At 43.6% G+C, this 21661-nt stretch overlaps 1 protein-coding gene across 1 annotated transcript in view; it reads left to right on the forward strand.

Annotated features, from left to right (window-relative positions):
- DOK6 (docking protein 6) overlaps positions 1-21661 on the forward strand; it is a 245924-nt gene that overhangs the window by 198821 nt on the left and 25442 nt on the right. Inside the window, exon 7 of the mRNA XM_037035647.1 lies at positions 3759-3876. Within this exon, the coding sequence (XP_036891542.1) occupies positions 3759-3876 (118 nt within the window). The remainder of the gene's footprint in view (positions 1-3758; positions 3877-21661) is intronic.

The following is a 21661-nucleotide window of genomic DNA, read 5'->3' on the forward strand; positions in this document are numbered from 1 at the left end:
AAATATTTATAACCCTTAAGGTGGGTTATATTTACTTCAATTGAGAGAGAAGGAAAAATGAAGTCTCAAGAACAGGTACAGGTGCCTTGCCTGAGGTCAGGAGACTGGGCGTCTGTGGAGCTAGTGTTGGTGCCAGGTCTGTGCTCAGCACAGCCGCCGGCTGACTGGTCGCTGGCTCACCGCACCTGTGCTCTGCCGCATTGAGACCTCGGGACCTGCCTTGGTCCCAGGGAACAGACCCAGTAGGCATAGTTCTCATCTCATCTGCTCCCAGAAGACAAGGGTCCAGTGGTTTACCTTACAGTGAGTTATGGGGAAGAGGGAATAACATCGTGGTCTCGGAAGCCTCAGAGACATCACTCACGGGCTGTGTCACTTGGAGCCTCAAATAGGTTATCACTTGGAGCCTCATTTTTCTTGTCCCTGCTGACAGTTTATGTGGGTATTAAGTGAGATGACGTATGATACCTGTTTGCACACTGCCAGGCACAGAGAATGACTCATAAATGCTAATTTATAAAAGCTAATTTTTTTCCTTCTCTGGATTGTACAGGTTTGCGTCCCCAGTGCTAATATCATTTTCAATTTTCAAGGCAATAATTAGGGAAATACAGAGCAAAAGGAGAATTAATTTGTTAACATTTTTGATGCAGATGAATTTTATGTGGGTAAACACAAATTAGCATTAGTGTTTATCACAGGGGGAGGCAGAATCTCAAAACAGTACAGGGAAATTGCAAAGGGCCTAAGGTCGCTGGGATAATTTTTTTTTTTTTTTGGTAAAAGCAAGAAGAGGTGCTGAGAGTCACAGGCAACAGGCCTTCCCTGCTTCTTCTGGGCAGCGAAGATCCTTTCAAAATGCCAGACTGTACTGTCACAAATTATGATATGTCGGAGGGGAAAAGGAAAAAAGAAAAAATAGAAAATAAACAAGAAAACAACTTAAGAAAAACCAAGCTTGAAAATTAATTAGGATAAAGCAAAATATAATATGTAAGAAAAACTGAGCCCTGACAGGTGCGGGTGATGTTCTGCGAAGTAAAATGTTGCTGGTTCAAATACAAGTCAGAGCAGATGCCTGGGTCGTGGGTTCGGTTCCCAGTGCAGGCATGTGCAGGAGCCAACTTATCAGTGTTTCTCTCCCACATCAATGTTTCTCTTCCTCTGTTTCTCCCTCCCTTCCCCTCTATCTAAAAATAAAAAGTAACATAAAAATGAAGTGCATGTACCCTGGCCGGTGTAGCTCAGTGGATTGAGCACGGGCTTTCAAACCAAAAGATCACAGTTCGATTCTCAGTCAGGGGACATGCCTGGGTTGCAGGCCAGTTCTCAGCAGAGGCCAGTTCCCAGCAGGGGACGCACAAGAAGCAATCATACAATGATATTTCTCTCCCTCTCTCCTTTCCTTCCCTTGTAAAGATAAATAAAGTTAAAAAAAATTAAAAATAAAGTGCATGTGTTTAAAATAAGAAAGAAAAGAAAAATATAAATTGTTTAAATAAAGTTAAAACCCCAAATCTCAGAGGTAAGGGTTGGAGAGGCTGAAAAAAGTGAAGGAGAATATAGTCCATACAGTGGTGGGATAACTTTGCCTGGTGACCGAGGGTTCCTAGACTTAGCAACTGTTCTGTTTCCGAGAATGAAAAAAAGAAGAAGCAGCAGCAGGAAAAGCACTTTCATCACCTTTGGGGAAGATGGATTTACCACTGATGGTCTACTATATGCTACGTAGTAAACAAAGTATAATAAATTATAAAAAGGATTTAAGAGTAGACAGAGTGGGATTAATGTGAGATTCATTTCATGGATTAGTTGATGTTATTCATGGGCATAGCTGACACTAATTAAAGATTTATGTGTTTAATTCAGTTTATGCCTCACATGAGGAATGGACTTTGGAGAGGAAAGCCCTTTGGTCCCAGTGACGATTTCTTAGAATGAGCCCCTGCCTCCATCCCTTTCCGAAGTGGGATGACGGCTTGTGCTTGAAGGTCATTTGGATGTCAACATGCACAGCCCTCCCACACGCTCTCCAACCCTCTGCTCTGGGGCCAAACTAGAAACGTTAGGGTGACAAGCATCGCAGAGATTCTGGGGTGACCCAGAAAGTGAGCTTCTCCCTCACCCTCCCTCCCTACCAATCGTGGCATGTGGGTACAGTTAGCTCCCCCATTTTCATAATAAGGAGGAAAACTTTGAAATGTAGCAAAGTTTGAAAATATGAAAATTGGTTACAGTGTTGCTCTTCATAGCCACCTTTTAAAAAATATCTTCACCAGGCCAGACTTTTAAATATACACCGAGTAGGGTACTTCTGTGGGAAGACATAGCAGTCCTGGAAGTGCCTCACTACCGAAAAAGGAAAATCAAGGCCCGGGCCAGGTAGCCAGTTGGTCAGAGTGTCATCCCGAATATGCCAGGTTGTGGGTTCGATCCCCAGTCAGAGCACTGACAAGCAGCAACAAATGAACACATAAGCAAGTAGAACAACAAATGGATATTTCTCTCTCTTTCTCTCCCTTCCTGCCTTGCCCTTCCTCGCTTCCTCTTTCTCTCCAAAATCAATTTTTTAAAAAATAAAAGCAAATAAGTTATGTTTTAAGCCCTTTGACTTCTGATTCTATTAAAACAGAAATGCCTCTTATTTTGACATTGTTCAAGGTCCTGCCGAATCCTCTCAGGTACTTTGCTTGCAGCATCTTCTATGAAGGGGGTAACTCCTGATGCAGACCTGGGGGGACCTGGGGGCGGAACAGCCCGTGAGAAAGGGCACTCGCACCGGCCAATGGCCAGAAGGCTGCCCTGGACTGAGCTGATCCTGATACCTCCCGGCTCTGCCAGAAGTCAGGGGTTACACAGAGGGAATTTGAGATTTTATTAATTAAATAGCAGATTGCCCATTTTCTCTGAGACAGTGAACGTTTGCTCAGGTGACATCAGAGAAACGTGTACTATGACCAAATAAAATGGTTGCTGGGTATTTTTTTACTTTTAACCTGGCGTGAATCAATAAAAGTAAACTTGCTTCTTGGAAATGCAGTGAGAAGTATTGCACTCCGCACTAGTCCTCCGCCTGGGCCCCCAGTGTGAGGTGTGGGTCTCTGCAGCTCGTCTTGATGTTTCCAATGACAGAATATGCTGCAGGGTCCTCACGGAGCTTCTGGGGGGAAAACGCTTTGTCAATACACACAGTGGTACCGAGGGCCGAAGTCCATGGTCCATTCAAAAAAGAGACTCGAGTTAGGACAGGAGGTGCTGTAGGGTGGAACTGAAAGACTGGGAAGAGGGTACAAAAGAAATGGGGTCCCAGGTTGCCCACAGTCGGCGTATCTGTTTCAGAAGGAGCTTCCACCTCCGTTTTTTGAGCTATTTTAAAATCCAATTAATTGTCAGAAGCGGATAGTCGTAGAAATGCAAATGAGTTCTCCTGGTGGAATAATGCAGCTGATTATTTCCGTGGCTGGGAACCGGCACTCCTGATTGGCGACATGTCCTTTGAAGCCGACTCGGAATCAGTTGTCCCGTCTATTTGTTCGCTTCTTCATAGACAAGTGGGATTAAACCATTTCCAAGTGTTCACTTCCTGTTTTTCTCAGTGATGGTTTTACCTCTTTAAAAAAAGTTACCCTTCCATAGCAGCTCGTGCAGGGATTCGACCAGATTATACATCGCCCACACTTCACTCCCAACTTTGAAAAGAGCGGATTTCAGTTTCACATTGGAAAGCAAGCCTGAGACGCATTTTCTCTTTCTTCCAGCTGCAGACAAGCCTGGCTGAACCCATGACGTTGTCCAAATCCATCTCTCTCCCTCGGAGCGCGTACTGGCACCACATCACCCGTCAGAACAGCGTTGGCGAGATCTACAGTTTGCAAGGCAAGTGCTGCGGTCGGCCGTGAGGCCACGGGCTCCCTCCAGGTGGGCCGGAGCCGGGCCTATCGCTGTGTGTTGGCATCGCTTGCTTTTCCTCCATTTCCACTTATCCGCTGCCACTGGCCACCGCAAGAGCGCTGAGATTGATGGTGGCTTTTCAAAAGCTATCATTTCAGACTCATGATAAAAGTTCTTTTGGAAATCGCCAAGGGCTGAGGACCAGAGAGGGCACACGTGCTTGGTGAAAACACAACCCAGTAAGTGTTATCAGGAGCTAAAAGCGGTTAATAACAGGGCCTGTCTCATGCTGTGTTTCACAAAGGATGTCTTTCTCAGCATCTTTTACTCCATGGCAGGGATGAGTGTAAGTTCAGGAGGCTGACCTCAGGCTCCATAATAAAATGCCACATAAACCTGCTCACAGCAGTTTTAAGGTTTAGCCAAAGCCCAAATGTAGAAACCATTTGGTTGCCAAGGGTGGTGATGGGTGGAGGCAGACAAAAGGAGACAAGGGTAAATAATTTAATTTCTGTGATATTCCTAAGGATAAATGGTTAACCAGCACAGGGGTGGCTCTCCAGGTTCATCAGATTGTTACATAACAGGTATTTCATCAACAAGAGCAGAAACCGAACCTTTGGCCGTTCTTTTCCTATTCCTTCCCTTTGCCCCCAAACGAATAATCGCATCCTTCAGAAAAACACTCCGTTGCAGGCAGCTAACAGCTGACGGAGACTGGAAGAAGCAGGAGCGGAGGAAAACAGGCCAACACAGCACAGCTGGAAACACTCACCCAGCTGACACTTGCTGAGCGCAATGGGCCTGAGCGTAGTAGATCCCGGTAAATAGCTGGTGAGGGAATGACCCCTGGGACCTTCAGCGTACGTACAACAGTGGGCACTAGGGTACCTGCCCTCTTCTACTTTAGCTTTTGCTCATATGAACAATACTAAACCTTGTGACAAAAGAAATTCTGTTACAAGCTAACTGAAATACTGTATTTTTAAAGCAATTTTCTTGCTCTGGTTTCAAACCTAGACTAATAGAGTTTGATCGGTAAGAATTAATGATTAAAGGTACATTCTTCCGAGGAGTGACGTCAGCGTCGTGGTGGAGGGATGAGACCCCTCTGTGTCTCCCCTTAAAGTGACAGGTTGGACATCCGTAATCCAACAATGTCTCTTCTGCTCAGGGCTTGCCTGAGTGATTCGCACATCGGGGGGTGGGCATCTTGGACCGCGTGGGGAGGGCAGGATGGTGGGAAGGACAGGGACGGGATGGTGTTCTCACACATAGTTTGGTGCCCACCTGGGCCCCAGCTGATGTGCCGGTGGTGGAGGACTTGGGGTGCACGCCGACACTGTGGCTCAGCAGAAGGTAAGAGACTCGGCAGAAGCGGCGTCAGCACATGCGACACCCCCCTATGGTGGTGGTGCCCTGAGACTGAGGTGACTTGGACATAGCAGGGGCCCACCACCCCAGGCATCTAGTCATCAATTTCCACAATCCCAATGATGCCCCACCACAAGGAGCCAGCAGATACAAGTAGCGATGGTCAGAAAGAATAAAACCAGGCACTATATCGCCATGTACTGGAAAACAAAATTATCCACCTGCAGAATTGTGCAGATCCACATGGTAACTAAACAGTAAAACAATTCACGACCTCAAGTGTACAGGCGGGAGGACAACCCATCAGGTACCATGATTAGCCACGTTAACAAGCTAACACAGGAAGAAAATAACAAGTCTCCAGACACCAACCCCAAAGCCACAGAAGACTGATTCAAAGTACAGAGAATGCATGGTTACAGTCAGGAAGAAATTCAGTGAGCTACAAGAAAACTCGGAAAGGCAGTTCCGTGAACTTGGGAATCAAATTAATGAATGAAAGGAGTACTTTACTGAAGAGATTGAAACTCTAAAGAGAACCGGATATTCTGGAGCTGAAGAACTCAATAAATGGGAGGAAGAAAGCATCGGGGAGCCCAGGAAGTAGAGCAGACCAGATGGAGGAGAAAATGGGCGAGCTCGAAGACAGAAATCTGGAAATGCTTCAGGTGGAAGAAGAAAGAGGACTAAAAGTTTTTTTAAAAAATTGAAAGAACTCTATGAGAACCATCTGACTCCACTAAAGATAGATTCTTCAAGAAAAAACAGAACAATTTTAGTCACTTATTAAAGGTAATTGCTTTTAATATTTTAAATGAATGTTCTATGGCCAACTTGACTCCTGTGTTTAGCTGGTAGTTTTCATCTTTTGGTATTATTTACTTGCATAAGAACATTTTTAATAGAGCTTAAAATTTAGAGGAGGAAATTTGAATATACAATTGGCTGTATTCAGGGATTCGTGATTCAGGCAGCATCCCATCCAGCAAATAGAGGGAACCTCTAAATAGCTTCAGAAATGTGGTTTTCAAAGGCGATAGGGGGTTGGGACAAGGAAGCCGCAAACAAAAGAAAAGACTATTTCTGGTAAGGGACAAACAGGCCTCTTAGGGAGATTACCTCACTGGTGCTAACCAGGAAATTCCAGACTAACAGGTTAAGAAATTACATTCCAGGGGGAGGGTGAAGCTACAGTTAGGCTAGGTAGTAAATCTCATTTCTGTGCAGGGAGCTCACACAAGTGACTCCATTTAAGGCCCGTTGTATTTTTTTTTTCCAACAGGAAAAGGAAGGAATGTTTTGACAATTTCATAAATCAGAGAGAGGATACCTGCCTTATTCTTTTGCCTCCCTCCACAATTGCCAAAAGCACACACTAAGGTTGCTTGATCTTATCATGACCTTGTATGATTGATTAATTTTGCTTGATTCGGAATAATTAGAAAACACACTTTTAAAGTAAGGTTGTTTTTATTTAAATATAAACACATCTAGTAAATATTGATATCCAATAGAAAAAGCTCAAACTATGGAATATTTGAATGAGGAAACAAATATCTAAGCAAAAAAAAGTGAGATGCTAATACAAATGAGTTGGAAATAGGTAGGAACCAACCTAATGATAACCTTGGTTGTTGACAAGAGTTTGGTCTATAATTCCAGGAATACAAGACTCTGGTTTCCATGGTAGTACACAGAAACTTTTCTCTGAAAGGAGAGCTCGGACGTGGGCTGAGGCACTGCTTCAGAGATAATGTCACATGCTTCAGCGAGAAACTCCAGTGTGCTTTGGAATTTCTTAAAACATTCCCACAGACACATTGGAGGACTATATTGACTTACACGATAAAATACAGTCAATAGCTAATTAGAAAACTCTACGACTTATCTCACTAATACTGATTTCAAGTGAAATGAGGGGCCTGAAATATCTTATCGGTTATGATGAACAATTTACTTATATGGTCTTAATATATTTCTGGTTGTTTGTTGTTTTATGTAACAAAAATAAGTTCATAAATTACTATAAGTCAGATAAATATAAAATGTATTTCATGTAAATTACATCTCACTATACTTTATGCTTATTTTTATATAGTATACTTCCTAAAGCAATTAATTTTATAACTTTATATACCTCTCATTTTATGGTTATATTATATGAAAGAGAGAGATACATAAATATTCAGGCAGGTAGATAGATGGATAGATAATATATAGATAGATAAAGATCTAAACTTGTTAGTGATACTTTGAGAGTGGTGATTTATTTTATTCTCTTATTCTATTGAGGCAATTAATTTAAGCAGAAGACAAGAGCCTCTGACCATTCAAAAAAATTTTTATTGAGTTGAGAGAGGAAAAGAGAGAGAGATTTGTTGTTCCACTTATTTACACAATCATCAGTTACTTCCTGTCTGTGCCCTGACTGGAGATCCAACCCACAACCTTGGTGTATCGGGACGATGCTCTAACCAACTGAGCTACCCCGCCAGGGCCTGACCATAGTTTTTTATTGGGTTACAACCTGTTCTGACTATAGCCTAATGGAATCGGCGCAGAATAAAACTACCGAAACAAAAAAGAAATACAAATAGAAACACCGAACCTCAGCACCCCTTCACTCACACATCTGTTTTTTTTTTCACCAAGCTACATTTAATACAGGGGTAATTTTGTGTCTCATTTGCTCACTTGGTGCTCCTTGAAGTGGCTTCACCTCCCATGTACAAAGAGGAGAGCGTAGTAGGGCATCTTTGATCTTCCAAAGTCAGAGAAGAGATTTGGCGATGGTGGGTGTTGTATCATCAAGTAAACCCCAGGGAGGAGCCAAAACATATCTTCAGCATCGTTTCATCACATTGTTCATATCCTCACGGTGCAGATGACGTCAATAGGAGTTAAATTCGTCAGGCTTCCATTCGGTAAAGGAGGAAGTGTCTTGATGTGTTTAAGGTTTAACAGGTGGAGGTTCATTACGAAGCAACACATGTCCTAGAATCGGGAAAGATTCACAGCGTGTAGACAAATCCATCCCGTATCGACCCTCCAATCACTTTGATTGCCTGTCACCCTCCAAACTGCACTTTGCTCACTTTCATTGTCTCTATTTCTGTCACCCGTTTTGTAACTATAGAGGCGAGATTCCCTCTGAGAGACTGGCATTGCAGCATTGCGTTTACTTTTAATGTCTGGAGAAGGGGCTCTCCACGCCACGCCCCGAATGGTGCTCGGAGAGCCGAGACCATTATTGCTTCCCTAGGGTGCGTTCACTCTCTGGAGTCGAAAGACAAAGGCAAAAGGTGATTAGCCCCCACGAGGACTTGTTAGCTGAGTCCCAGGCAGCTGCTGTTTAAAATCTCTTCCCATAAATGGATTCTGGTGGGCGTGCCCCTCTTCCTGCAGAAGTGGTAAACGGGGACTTCTCCTTTTCTCGATTTCTGTCAGGCAATAAAAAATGGTCATTTGTGAAGGTAATCTTCTATTCATATTTCTCCAACATCTGCAATTACGAAAAACTTTTATGTCACAACACATTCTCCAGATGGGAGCTGTACCGGGAGTGTGCAACCTTTTGGCAACTCGAGCCACACTGGAGGGAGGAGAGTTGGCTGGGTCACACATTAAATGCACTGTGACACATAGTCACCAAAATGTGTCATCATGCTTTGAGTAAATTTATGATTTTGTGTTGGGCTGCGTTCACAGCCACCCTGGGCGGCATGCAGCCCGCGGGCCGCAGGTTGGACACCCTGCCAAGCTAGACTGAGGGGGACCTCCGCTGTTAAAGAGAAGAAAACATGATTTCAGACTCTTGACTCAAAAGGGATGCTTCAACATGCCATTTGTTATGGTGTTCATGGAACTGTGATTTTAGTTAGTTCTCAGGCCTTCAGCAGAAAACATGTTGGAAGCATAAGGAACCCTCAAAAAGGCTAGAATAGAGGGAGGGAGGAAAAGGAGAAAGAAAAAAACCCATAAGGAGGTCAGAAGTTTTCTTTCTTTAAGCCTCTCACCTGGACTTGTAATCAGCACTTTACGTATTTATATCGCAGACGACAGCACAGTCTTCAAATCGGGATTTGCCAAGAGGACAAAAGCATTATTGAAAATGGCAAACTAGTAGAAGCCCCTGAAGGTACCAGGCTCACGCTGGTCCTCGCTGAGGCTTCGCGGGATGCAGAAACGAAGTCGAAATGCATTATGGAGGATCCAAGGGGGGATGCCCTGGCTGCCTTGTCTCCTCTGTGAGCAAAATTCTCAGCCAGTGCTGCAAAAGGAACCACGTCCACTCCCCCAAAGCCCTCAGCCCACCTGTGTGACCGCCCTCCTGCCCTGCCCAGGTCTCCGTGGCACCTCAGGCACTTGCTGCTGCTGGGCTTTAGTTGGGAAGCACGTGAGTCGCTGAGAGAGGCTGCAGATGTGTCCCCTTACCAGACAGAGGGGACAGAGCTGGGTCGTCTCTCCTCCAGCAGCTACTTCCCTGGGACGAGCTCTTCCTCCAGCTCCTTCCATGGAGGGGACCAAGCATGGGAACTGGGAGTGGGCCCCTGGGAGCTGGGGGCTCTGCACTCTCCTCACCGAACTTCCCCTGGTGCATTTAATGAGTCATCTTTACACAAAAGTGTATGGATTATAGGATGATTCATTTTACTTTCATTTAAAAAAATTTTAAATTAAATTTATTGGGGTGACATTGGTTACTAAGGTTATATAGGTTTCAAGTGTACGTGTCTATGATACATGATCTGTGTATTGCATTGCATCCACCCAAAGTCAAGTCTCCCATCACCATGTATTCGACCCCCTGTACCCTTCACTACTTCACCCCCTTCCCTCTGGGAACCACAATGCTGTTTGTGCCTATGAGTTTTTGTTTGTTTTTCTTGTGTGTTTATGTGTTGCTTTCAGATTTATGGCCCACATATGAGGGAAATCCTATGGTTCTTAACTTTTTCTGTCTGACTTATTTTGTTTAGTGTGATATTCTCAAGATCCATCCAAAATGGATCAGAGACCTAGAGCTTAGAACTGAAACGATAAATGACACAGAACAAAACATAGGCACCAAACGCGTGGACCTTGGTTTTTAATTGAGCTGTTCTAAATAGGACCCTCCAGGCCAGGGGAGTAAAGGCAAAAGTAAATGAATGGGACTGAGTGGGACTGTGTCAAACTATAGGGACGCATTTGTGAGCAGCCTGACCGCAACTTCGGTCTCTGAATCTGGGGTGACTGAGACGCCCCTCGTCAAGGTGGCAACTGTGCAGTTCTGCTCTCATTAACACTGGTTGGCATTCAAATCTCCCTCCCTTTGCTGTCTGTAATCCGTAGTTAAGCTCCAGACCCCAGGTCAGCCGGGCAGCCGGACCTGATTGCACAGAGGGTATTTTATGGTCGCTGAAAGGTGTCCGAGCTCCAAGTTCTCAGAGAGCCAGGAAGCAAGCAGGCAATCCGAAGTAGAGATAACCTTCAGAAAATAGTAAACAGAGTTCCACCGTAGATTAGGGAGGTCAGTCAGAGGATTTGCTTCTCTTTGCTCAGCGGCATCCTTCTGTCCATCTTCACTGACCTGTCAGGTTCAAGATGTAAATAGCTTTCATTGAGATCCTCTGTTTAAACTTTTATTCTGTGATGTTTCCCAAATTGCAAACTTAATAAGAGCTTCCTGTAGTGAGTAAAAATAAAGAATTGCACCAGCAGTAAAAAGGAGCCTGTGTATGTCGAAGCCGCCGTCTTCCCTGTATTTGATGGATCCACTGTCAGGTCAGATCCACTGTGACCTTCAGCAAGAGCCAGGTACACCACGTATCTTCATTAAGGCCCAGGCCTGCTGGGAGCAGTTTGGCAACAACCCTTAAAAACATGTTAAACTTTCTCTAGTAACTTTTGTTGCATAGCCTAACCTCAAGAAGCATAAGTCCAAGGCAGAGAATGTCTCCCTGGACACCCATTTTTAAAGATAAATTAGTCCATTGCTTCCCCAAATAGACACCATAAAAATGCTCTAAATATTCTCTGTGTAAAACTTTGCACACCTCATACCCTGCCGTCATACTCGATAACCTTTCCCATGCTCCCAGTCATTTCTGTCTAACTTTCAAATGTCGATGTTTTTGTTTATAAACATGCGTCTTCCAGGAGGTAGTGAGGTGGCAACTTAGAATGACTGGTATACCCCTGACTCAGCCCCGCCCCACTGTGAACAGATACTCTCTGTGGAGTGTGAACCTTGAGTCCTGGAGCTAAACCAACTTGAACTTGCATATGACCTTTATTTACCATTGCTGACTTGTATAACTTCAGGCAATTTACTGAACCTTTCTAAGCCTCATTTTTTATCTCTATAATGAGGGTAACAGTACCCATCAGAGTGCTTCAAGGAGGCCATCCACACAGGATACAAACACTAGGATACAAACACTCAGTCCTTATGAACCACTGTTAGTATATTGAAGTCAGTGAAATTTGCACTCATCAGCTTCTTTCTCTGATAAAGGGATGGGTGGTACCCTACTCCAATCTATTCTAACATTCACTTTAAAATATCATTGTAGCGTTCCTACTCCACATGAGGAATTGGGTTTTGTTCCAAGGACTCAATACAAATGTAGCACTAAAAAACAGTGCTCAGCTTCTAAAGTTTTAGAAAACTTATAGCTAACTCTCAACCTAACACTAAGTTTTCAATGCAAGAAAAAAAAATAGGTCAAGTGAAATGCCAGGCTGAAGTCCTCAGTGACTGTTTTCCTCCCCCCAGTGAGTGTAAACAAGACATGGTCACACAAAGGCAGGAACCTCTGCCTCCAAGCCTTACACCTCACACAGCTCAGCCCAGGTAACCTGAGCAAGGGGAACTAGGCCCTGTTTTTTAGGCCAGGAGTTGGAAAACTCCTGGAAGGGCTTCATTCAGCTCAGTGCAGAGAAGATGTCTCCTCCCACCCCTGTCCACGCCCGCCCACCCAAGATCCATTCTGGCTGATGAGCTCACCAACCCCGAGAGCTGAGAATCCCTTCCAGGACCTCTCTTCCTTCACTGGGCACCAGCCCATCTCCTCCTGTAGACCAGCCTGGCTTCGGCAAGGTTTTACCGAATTTATTCTCTATAGCACGTAAGCCGCCGGCTGGCCCCAAGTGAAAGGCAAGATCTTTAAGTTCTCTGGACAGAGCACAACGAACTCCAAAGACAACGCACAGGACAAAAACGACAAGTCAGCCATCCAATCTTGTCCACCAGGCATGTAAAAGTAGTTTCCAAAAGACACAGGGCTCAGAGTTTCCAAATGTAATCTACCAATAGTATCAGTAAAATGATCTGCTTTACGCTCTTAAATGCAATCTGAATTAAATCTGAAACAGGTTCTTCATCTTTGATTTTTTCTTGTTCAAGCTTCCCTCACCCGATTTTTATAAATAGGTAAATATGAAGTTCTGTATGAATCAAACTTTCATGGGCCCACTTTGACACTTGAAGAAAAACAAAAAAATATGATGTATAATAACTTCAGAATCACACATATTCCGATCAATATTTTGTTTTAGTTATATAAATTAAGAAGTTTTGGTAGATGTAACCTTCTATGCTCTTCACATACAGCATAGAAGGTTAAATGACATCTTTTGCTATGTGTGAAAGTGTATTTATGATACAGTTGAGCCCATGGTTGGGCAAATCATAAAACAGAGCTGAGATTTTAAGCGAAAGTCATGTGATCGTATTTCAGACTTCTGGCGGTGCACAGGGTGGGAAAGTTTGATTTTCCAGTGGGTCCAAAGATGCAGGAATATATAGGCATCCACTGCAGAGCGTGTGGAGGCTGTGGGCTTCGGGGTTCAGCTATGAGAGGTCTCCTTCCTTGCTCAATGAATGACAGGCGGTCCTCTGGTGGCAATACTGCGGTGTGCACAATACCCGAATATACACCAAGCTACCAAGAGAAAATATTTCGAAAATAGGCTTCAGATTCCAGTTGATCATCTGCTCTCCCTCTTTAGAATGTCCAGAAAAGGATGTCAGAAGATCGTTTTCTTGACTTAAATAATTTGTACTCTTAAATGAGAGAATTTTTCTTTAGTGCCATGAAAGTAGGAATTTTGTCTCAAAGGGCTAATGAAGCCCATAGGCTTGTAGTTGGAAAGCTTGACAGTTTGATATTTACACCTGAGACAGCTCCCAGACCCTTGAGGGAAATGCGCCCTTGGTTATGTAAGTCACCACGCACCGTCTGGTCACAGAACGCTTTGGTGCAAAATCCCTCAATGGCTTCAAACAACCTCGCTCTGGTTTTATCATCAGTGTTAGTCACAGACATGTATTATGTGATCAAAAATAAATGTTAGTGATGGTACGATTTATCACCATAACATAATCGTGCTGAGTAGGTAAAAACAGAGTAGGTGAAATTTATGGAAAATACTTCGTTACTACTGTAACTAAGTAAACATTTTTATGTTATACAGATAAATGTCTCAGTTACAGATGGAGAACATGGGCTGGAAAGCACATTTTCACATGGGGTCCCAGGGAATTACATAATGAATGGTCATTTTAATTGAATTTTGCAGATAATGTAATTGAAATTATTGTGTCAGTCAGCTTATACAAACAAAATAGTTTGGAAGGTATATTTCTAAAACTGTGAAGTTTCCTCTGTCAGAAGAAAACCCTGTCAAAGTAAAAATGACCTTTTCATCTAAATGAAAACCTTCACATGGTATTTACCTTGGGAAGAAAACTGTTGTATTATAAACAACTAAAACTACCTATTTTCTAACAAAAGAAAGAAGTTTGTTTAAAAAAAAAGACTTCTTTCTGGCTTTGGGCTGTCCATAATTCACATCTGTGATGTGGAATTAGCTTAGGCCCAATAAGCAGCCAGAAAGAATAATTTAGCAGTTCTATTCTGGCCATAGTCAATATAGCATTTGTTTACTATGAAAAAACTGGAACTGTTTGTTATGGAGAGAATAGATGCCTGTGGAGATGACAGAAAGAGTGGACATGTTGAAGAAGTGAGCTCCTCCTTCTCTGTCCTGGCCAGAGAGTTTTAAAAACCCAGAGCTTTCTGCAAATGTCATATGTTCTACGGTTTTCCAGCGCTTTACGCACCACCCCACCCTCCAAAGAAGCTGTCTCGGGAGTGAGCCATGCAAGGATGAGAGTAGCCTGGACTTCATGAAATCATTTCTGTTTTCAAAAACACATCAGAATAGATCAGAAATGATTCCAAATACAAGCTTGCTGTTCATTCCCATGGTTTTTCCCTGTGGTCAACCCAGCCTGTCGCCCCGTCCTGTGGGTCCCCAGGTTCTGGTCACGCCAGCCACCCATGCGCCATGCAGCCCAATAACCCTGGAAGAAATGGACAGGAACCCAGTTCCGGGAGGGTCCACACTAAGTTGGCTTCACTACCCGGTGCATTTTATTTGCGTGACCTGTCACTGATTTAAGTCATAAATTACCCGAAATACTTTGTGGAAAGAGGCTGGGTATACCATGGTTACTGTGAATGTTAATAAAAATGATTAGAACTCCGTGTGCTCTCGTAGTGAGAAAGGTCATGTTTGCTCTGAGTTAAACTCTCCAAGTAAGTCGTATACTCACGGAGTCTAAATGCAGGTTACAATTTCTCCAAGACAACAATGCAACTGGAAATGTTAGTGCTCTTCCTTGATCCACGATTTCCCTTACAAATAGCACCAGAACAAAAATACTGAATGGAATTATCTCTGAGCACTTTCATATTTGTTAAATGTTTTTATATCTGTCAGGATTGTTAAAATCATCCCAGAATGCAAAAATTTAAGTGCAGGTATGACATGCTTTAGTCAACTCAAGTTTTAAGTGTTTGCACTAAAACATAAAATAACTTTTAACTTCACGAATTCTTTCTTCTTTAAACATGGAGAATGAAACCCTCTGAGAGTGAACCGTAGTTTTATGGGCATTGGAGGCCATGTAACCTAATGTGAACATAGAGGAGTAATTAGCTTAAACTATATTACTCATACTTTTCCTTTCTAAAATTAATTTGTACTAAGCTACAACTGACTTACAAAAAAGCTGGGTCTAACTTGAATGAAAAAGGAAGGCATACACCTGTGAAACCATCAGCCTTAGAGCTTAATCATCACCTCTGGAAGTGTTCTTCCTCCCTCTTTTTTTTTTTTGGTAAGAATATTTACATAAGATCTCCTCGCTTAACAACTTTAAAGTGTACAATTCCATATTAGCTCTATGCATTATGCTGCCCAGTAAATCTCTAGGACTCACTCATCTTGCATCAGCGAAACTGTGCACACTGTCACTGACACCTCCTTCATTCTCCCCCCTCCCGGCCTCATTAACTACCATTCGCTCTAAGTCACTATGAGTTCGAGTAGTTTAGACTCCTGACATAAGTTTGATCCTGCGGCATTTGTTCTTTTGTGTCTGGCTTATTTTACTTTTCCTATAATATCTTCTAAGGTCACCATATTAAAGCAAATGGCAGGCTTTCCATCTACTTTAAGGATTAATAATATTCCATCATATGTATACACTACATATCCCTCGTCTATGGAACATTTAAGTGTTTCCATGTCTTTGTTATTGTAAATAGTTCTGCAGTGGACATGGGAGTGCAGGTATATCTTCAAGACACTGACTTCCATTCTTCTGAGCATCTACCAGAACTGGAATTGCTGGATCCTATAGTAGTTCTCCTTTTAATTTTTTGAGGACACACTGTCTCCCATAGTGGTTGTACCGGTTTACATTCCCATGAACAGTGCCTGTGGGCTTCCCTTTTCCCACGTCCTCACCAATACTTGTCATCTTTTGTCTTTTTGATAATAATAATTCCAACAAGTGAGGTGACATCTATGGGTGTTTTGATTTGTATTTCTCTGATTTGATTATAACAGTGAGCACCTTTTCAAATATTTTTGGCTGTTTGAATACTTTCTTTGGTCTTTTCCCCATTTTTAAGTCAGGTTTATTTGGTTTAATTTTTGCTCTGGAGTTGTAATAATTCCTTATATTTTTTCATGTTAACCTCTTATCAGATATATGTGGTTTGCATATATTTTCTTCCAGTCTGCAGTTTGCTTTTTCACTTTGTTGTTTCTTTCCTTTGCTGGGTAGAAACATTCAGTTTGCCATCATCCCATTTGTCTATTTTTGCTTTTGTTGCCTGTGTTTTAAATGTCAGATCCAAGACCAGTGTGAAGCAATTTTTTCCCTATCTTTTCCTCTAGGAGTCTTATGATTTCAGGTCTTACATTCAAGTTTTTAATCCATATCAAGTGGATTTTTATGTGTGGTTGAACAGGAGGTCCGATTTCCTTTTTCTTTCTTTTTTTTTTCTTTGTATGAGGATGTCTTTAAAATTAATAATTAATCTCTCTTCTTCCCCATGCTCTATGGTGTGCATTTTAGAGCAAAGACATTCAAGCTCAAGGCAAAACTTCCTTCTGAGGGTATTCCTGTGCTTGTTCTAGTTTATTTATTAACAGATGCTCAGCACCCATGAGAGCATTTCTGAAGAAGGTGCTCAGTCCCCGGACACCTCTAAGACATTTGGAAATCTCCCCACGGCACCACCCTCCTAGCGCCACTACAGGAACATGGTGTCAGTTTGGAACCCTCAGATCTCAAAAAAAATCCATATTTCGTCTGGCACTTCTACTTTTCCACTTCAAAGTGCTAACAAGCTTTAAGCATCAATGGGCTCTTCCAGGTCTCTTCCTGGATCGAGCCGTGGGCCCTGAGAGCCTCTTCACAAAGCGGACCAAGCACCAGGCATGAAAGAAGAACCACTCTCTGCCAGCGTGGGTGCCGGGATCCGCAGGGATCTAGAAAGCTCCCGAACCCTTCCTCACCCACCCAAGCCACTGGACGGTTCAGAAAAGCAGAGTCACAATCGATGTCCCCTAGACTGCAGTTGCAATGTCTTCGCATGCGGGGGCTCCTTGTAAAGCAACGACTTGAGAGGGCTCAGACTCATTTCTGTTGTGTCACTGTGGGCAGGAAGAGAGGGGCGCCTGGCAGCTCCCACTGTTACAGAACAAATAAAACTCAAGGAGCAGGTGGAGATGCCTTCACTGAAGCGATGTTAAGCATATGATCCATCGACACTTGGCACTTCAGCAGTGCGTGAAGCTACTGACGCATCCTAACCGACCGTTTGGAACATTGGGCCAAGCATTTGGCATCAGACACTACGCAGCAGTGCACTCAGAATGTGTCAACTGCAGTGACGGTGCCTCTCACACGCCCGTGGCACCGGCAGAATCACCGCCAGGTGAGGAGTGTGGGCTACCTGGCAGGAAGCGGCATCTCATTTGCCCCTCTAATCTGTCCCTGTGTACAAATTAGGAGGGCAAAAACAGGTTCCACTTCCCTGCGTTTCCGCTTTTAACGAGTCTGTCTCATGAAATCCTGGAAATGTCTGCCTGTGGGTCACTGACCTGCAGAAGTCCCGCAGTTCATTCCAATGTGACGGAGCGAGGCGCCTCAGCCCGTTCCGACCGGGGCAATGTGCCTGGTCAACATTTTCCTAGAATGGGAACCGAGTGCTATTTATTGCAATTATTTAAAGCCAAATAATGCTTTGCTATTTTTTTTAAAAAGCAGTCTGTCAAATAAGAACCAAGACCATGTATTTGGTTTACAAACATAATCATAGAAGTCCAGATGCGTATGATTGTGGAAAATGAAGGTGTTACATTTTCACCCTCTGACTCTGAATTCCTTCTTTCACTTGAGTGACTGGTACTTATCCCTAAGCTTTATGTAAATTATTAAATATTTGTCAAACACACAGCACACATATGCCTCTACACGCAAATATATATGCAAAATCTGGTCTTACAAGTAAACTATTTTATAGGACCTAGCTTGTAGTTTGGGGAGTTCCCTTTTTGCTCTTCCCATCCTAAAAATGCTTACATTGCACTGGTACTCCTTACATAAAATCAAAGCAAAGAAAAATGTAATTATCCCTGTATTTTGTAATAACCCAGTACCAAAGAGAAGATCACCAATTTTAACTGTATACCTGTTTCATTATATTTTTTAAAAATCATATTGAGATATATAGCATTGTGTATGTGTCAATTCGACACATTGTGCATTGAGAAATGATGACCATGTAGCTAGTAGCTAACACCTTTCTCGTTTCACATAATTATCCTTTTTGTGTGTGTGTGGTGAGAACATTTAAGATTTACTCTCTTAGCAACTCCCAAGTATAGAATGCAGTGCTCTTCGCTACACTCCACACGCTGTGCCATGGGGATCGAATGATCCCTGAAACTTGTTTTTTTATAACTGAACACTTTGCCGTACACCTGTTTTGTACTGTGGTAGCAGGGGTGGAAAGCCACTGAACACACCGTTTCTCAGGGTTGCCAAAAATAACATAGTAAGACAACTTTATGCAAATACACTTTGCAATATTTCTTTTGACAAAATTGTTATCGATTTAGTACTCCCACTGAACCATATTAACTATACTAAGCTAGTCTTTCCACGCCTCAGATTCCAGCTGAGACTCTTTGCCTCTCATGTTCAGAATAAGTTTTTAAACACTTTTTCTTCTCAACTTGAATAATCCAGTGGGTATTCTGCTGCAAAGGGCCCCACAGAACTGCAGCACGAATCTGAGGTGCTCACTGTTTCCAAGATGCAAAGTCACTTTTAACCCCTGACTTCACCTGCATATTATTAAAAAGGTATCAATGACTTCCTTTTGTTATGGCTGTGGGGTAACAAGCTCAGTGTCCTCAGAGCCACTCAGGACCCAGGCTGGACCCCAAGTCCTCTGTGGCCTGCGACTGGGGATATTGTCAGAGGACAGGATGTTTCCTAGTCTAGCTAAAGAAGCACCAGGCATTTTTGGAATTTAAAAAACATCCTGTTTTTGAGAACCACATTATAAAACCTAAAAAGGGTTTATAATTCATTGTTCTGCCTAATCAAAGCACACCCCGTGCAAGAATGGTTTTGATTCTTTTAAAAAACAGCATGACAGACACTTGGATCTTGGTTGTCTGCACTTAGCAGTGCAGCCTCCACACGGCGCTGTCTCTGCTCTGAGGCCGAGCTTCACGCTGGTACGCAAGACACTCTCACCCCTAAGAACAACCACACTCGGTGCGCTGAGCCCCACAGTAACAGCACGTCCCACCGTCATCCAGGTTTGGTCGTCCTTGATCATTTTGCTAAATAATCCTTCAGGACATGATTTAAAAAGTCATGCAAATTTTAGAGAAACAAGAAAAATAGTCTCTCTTGGAAATGAATATAGTCTATTAAAACAAACAGGAGACATGTTTGTCTCCAGGTCACTTGCGCCTCGCCCACTTTCTGTATCAGGTGGGTCCCATGTTCACAGTTCGCCCAACAAAGGGAACCAGCACTACTGTAAAATTCCATCAAATATCCAAATACACGTTAGTCTGGTTGCCGCAAAAACTATCAGTTTTTGTGGCTCCCTTGGGTTAGGACTATCTCTCTGGCTTAGGTCACGAGTTAATGTCATTAGGCAAAGGAGAAGGTAACCATACGGAAAAGGAACGCCTCTTTTTTCACATCCACCAAGAGATGGTCTTCTGCATCGTGATGCTATGTCAGCCCTGCGATCTAATGCTATTTCTTTAAATGAAGTGCTATTTTGACTTCGGATTATTGGCACGGAAAGTGGAGCCAACACATCATAATTTACAGACTGAGATTTATACTCTGGGATTTCAGAACAGGTATGCCAAAAACTTGAGTACCATGGGACTCTTCGTCACCACATCCGTCAGACCCTGTTGACAGATAGGATGTGCAGTGCATTATTATGGATGTCGGGAAGCCTGGCTTGTCATCTCGGGTCTGTCATTAACCTCTTGCGCAACTTTGAGCAAGTTCATTTCCCCCCTCTGGACTGTACCTTTCTCCTGTTACACACATAGCAGAGGACAGTCAAGGTCATCTGAGCTTAAAAAACGCTCCGCCCCTCACTCACCAAGCCCCTCCTTCACCATGTTTTACAGTGGTTGTGGAAATCCTTCCGTCTCTTAACCCAGGTGGTGAAGGCTCTGAGGATGTTTCTATAGAGCTGAGAATGTATTTACTTCCAACTCTGAAGCTGTGTACAAACATTTTTCCAAGTTTAAGAGCAATACATTGAAGGATGGCATGACGTGATTCCCCGGGACAACAGACAAGACGAAACCCTTCGAACAACGTTGCTCACGGTGACAACAGGGGTCCCACTCTCTAACGCCTGCATCGATTTCACAGATGTTTACTGAGCACGGACTGTATGCTGGGCAAAGGGCCAGGCCCCCGCCGGAGGAAGTTCGGGCAGCACACAAACTGACTCACCCACCCACGGCTCATTTGGGAGTGTAAGTATTTGGCAGACAGGATAAATAGAATGTCTCACTGCACTCAAACTCAAGGGCTTTAATGCGAAGCTTTATCTGCTCTTAACCACCTCGTAAACAGTGGGAAGAAGAGAAACGAGTCTGTGCAGCTGCCCAGGCTTATTTTTCTTCTGAGTAATCAAACCGTGGACCGCTCCGGGAGAGTGCTGGCCGCTGAGCTGTGAGGCACCCTCATCCTGTATCTCCGGGCCCGGGTGCTTCTAGAAGAAGGAGCCTTCTGCCTGAGTGCTTCTTTCGGAGAGAAGAGAGATGAAATGAGATGTCACAGCAATCACCTGGGCAGGGGACAGTGCGGGGAAGGCTGGCTGCGGCCAGAGTCCCAATCCCTGGGTTAGGCAGCAATGCGTCCTGGTACCTCCTGTCACTGCAGGTGAGCCCGGTCACACTGCAGTGAGGCCGTGATTGGGATTCCGGAGAAAGTCCCAGAAGCACAAACAGAGCAGCACGGCACACGTTGTCAGCAGGTTTGGGGCCCATAGTCACAGTCCCTCTCATCCAAATTCTGGCATTCACGGTGCGGAAAACGGCTGCTGGGGACGCGCCTGTGACGGCCTTGGCCAGGCGCCTTCCTCACCCTCCATTCTGATTTCTTCCTTGTTTTCTTTTGTTGTCCCATTGCAGTTGTCCTCATTACTCCCCATTACTCTCCTCCTCCCTACGCACCCCACTTCCCATATTAAATCCTACGCCCCCACCGTTGTCTCTGTCCATGAGTTCTTTCAGTGTTTGTGAGTCTAACTAACCGCGTGGGTCTGAAAGAAATTCTGCCTCTTGGCTCGCACTTGAGCACATCCTTCTGAGGACGCAAGGAGAGTGCAGCCAAGGCTGCACACGCTTCGAGGGAACTTGATCCATGTGGGAGGGTCTGACAGATACAGATAGAAACACACAGATCCTTAAAAGTTGAGCATGCTGTGCACTGTATACGGCACAAATCAATTTCGAAAGGGACCAAATCTTGCTCCTGCAATGATGT

Source organism: Sturnira hondurensis, unplaced genomic scaffold (assembly GCF_014824575.4).
Source record: "Sturnira hondurensis isolate 20B ecotype Veracruz unplaced genomic scaffold, ASM1482457v3 Scaffold0001872, whole genome shotgun sequence".
NCBI classification, from domain to species: domain Eukaryota; kingdom Metazoa; phylum Chordata; class Mammalia; order Chiroptera; family Phyllostomidae; genus Sturnira; species Sturnira hondurensis.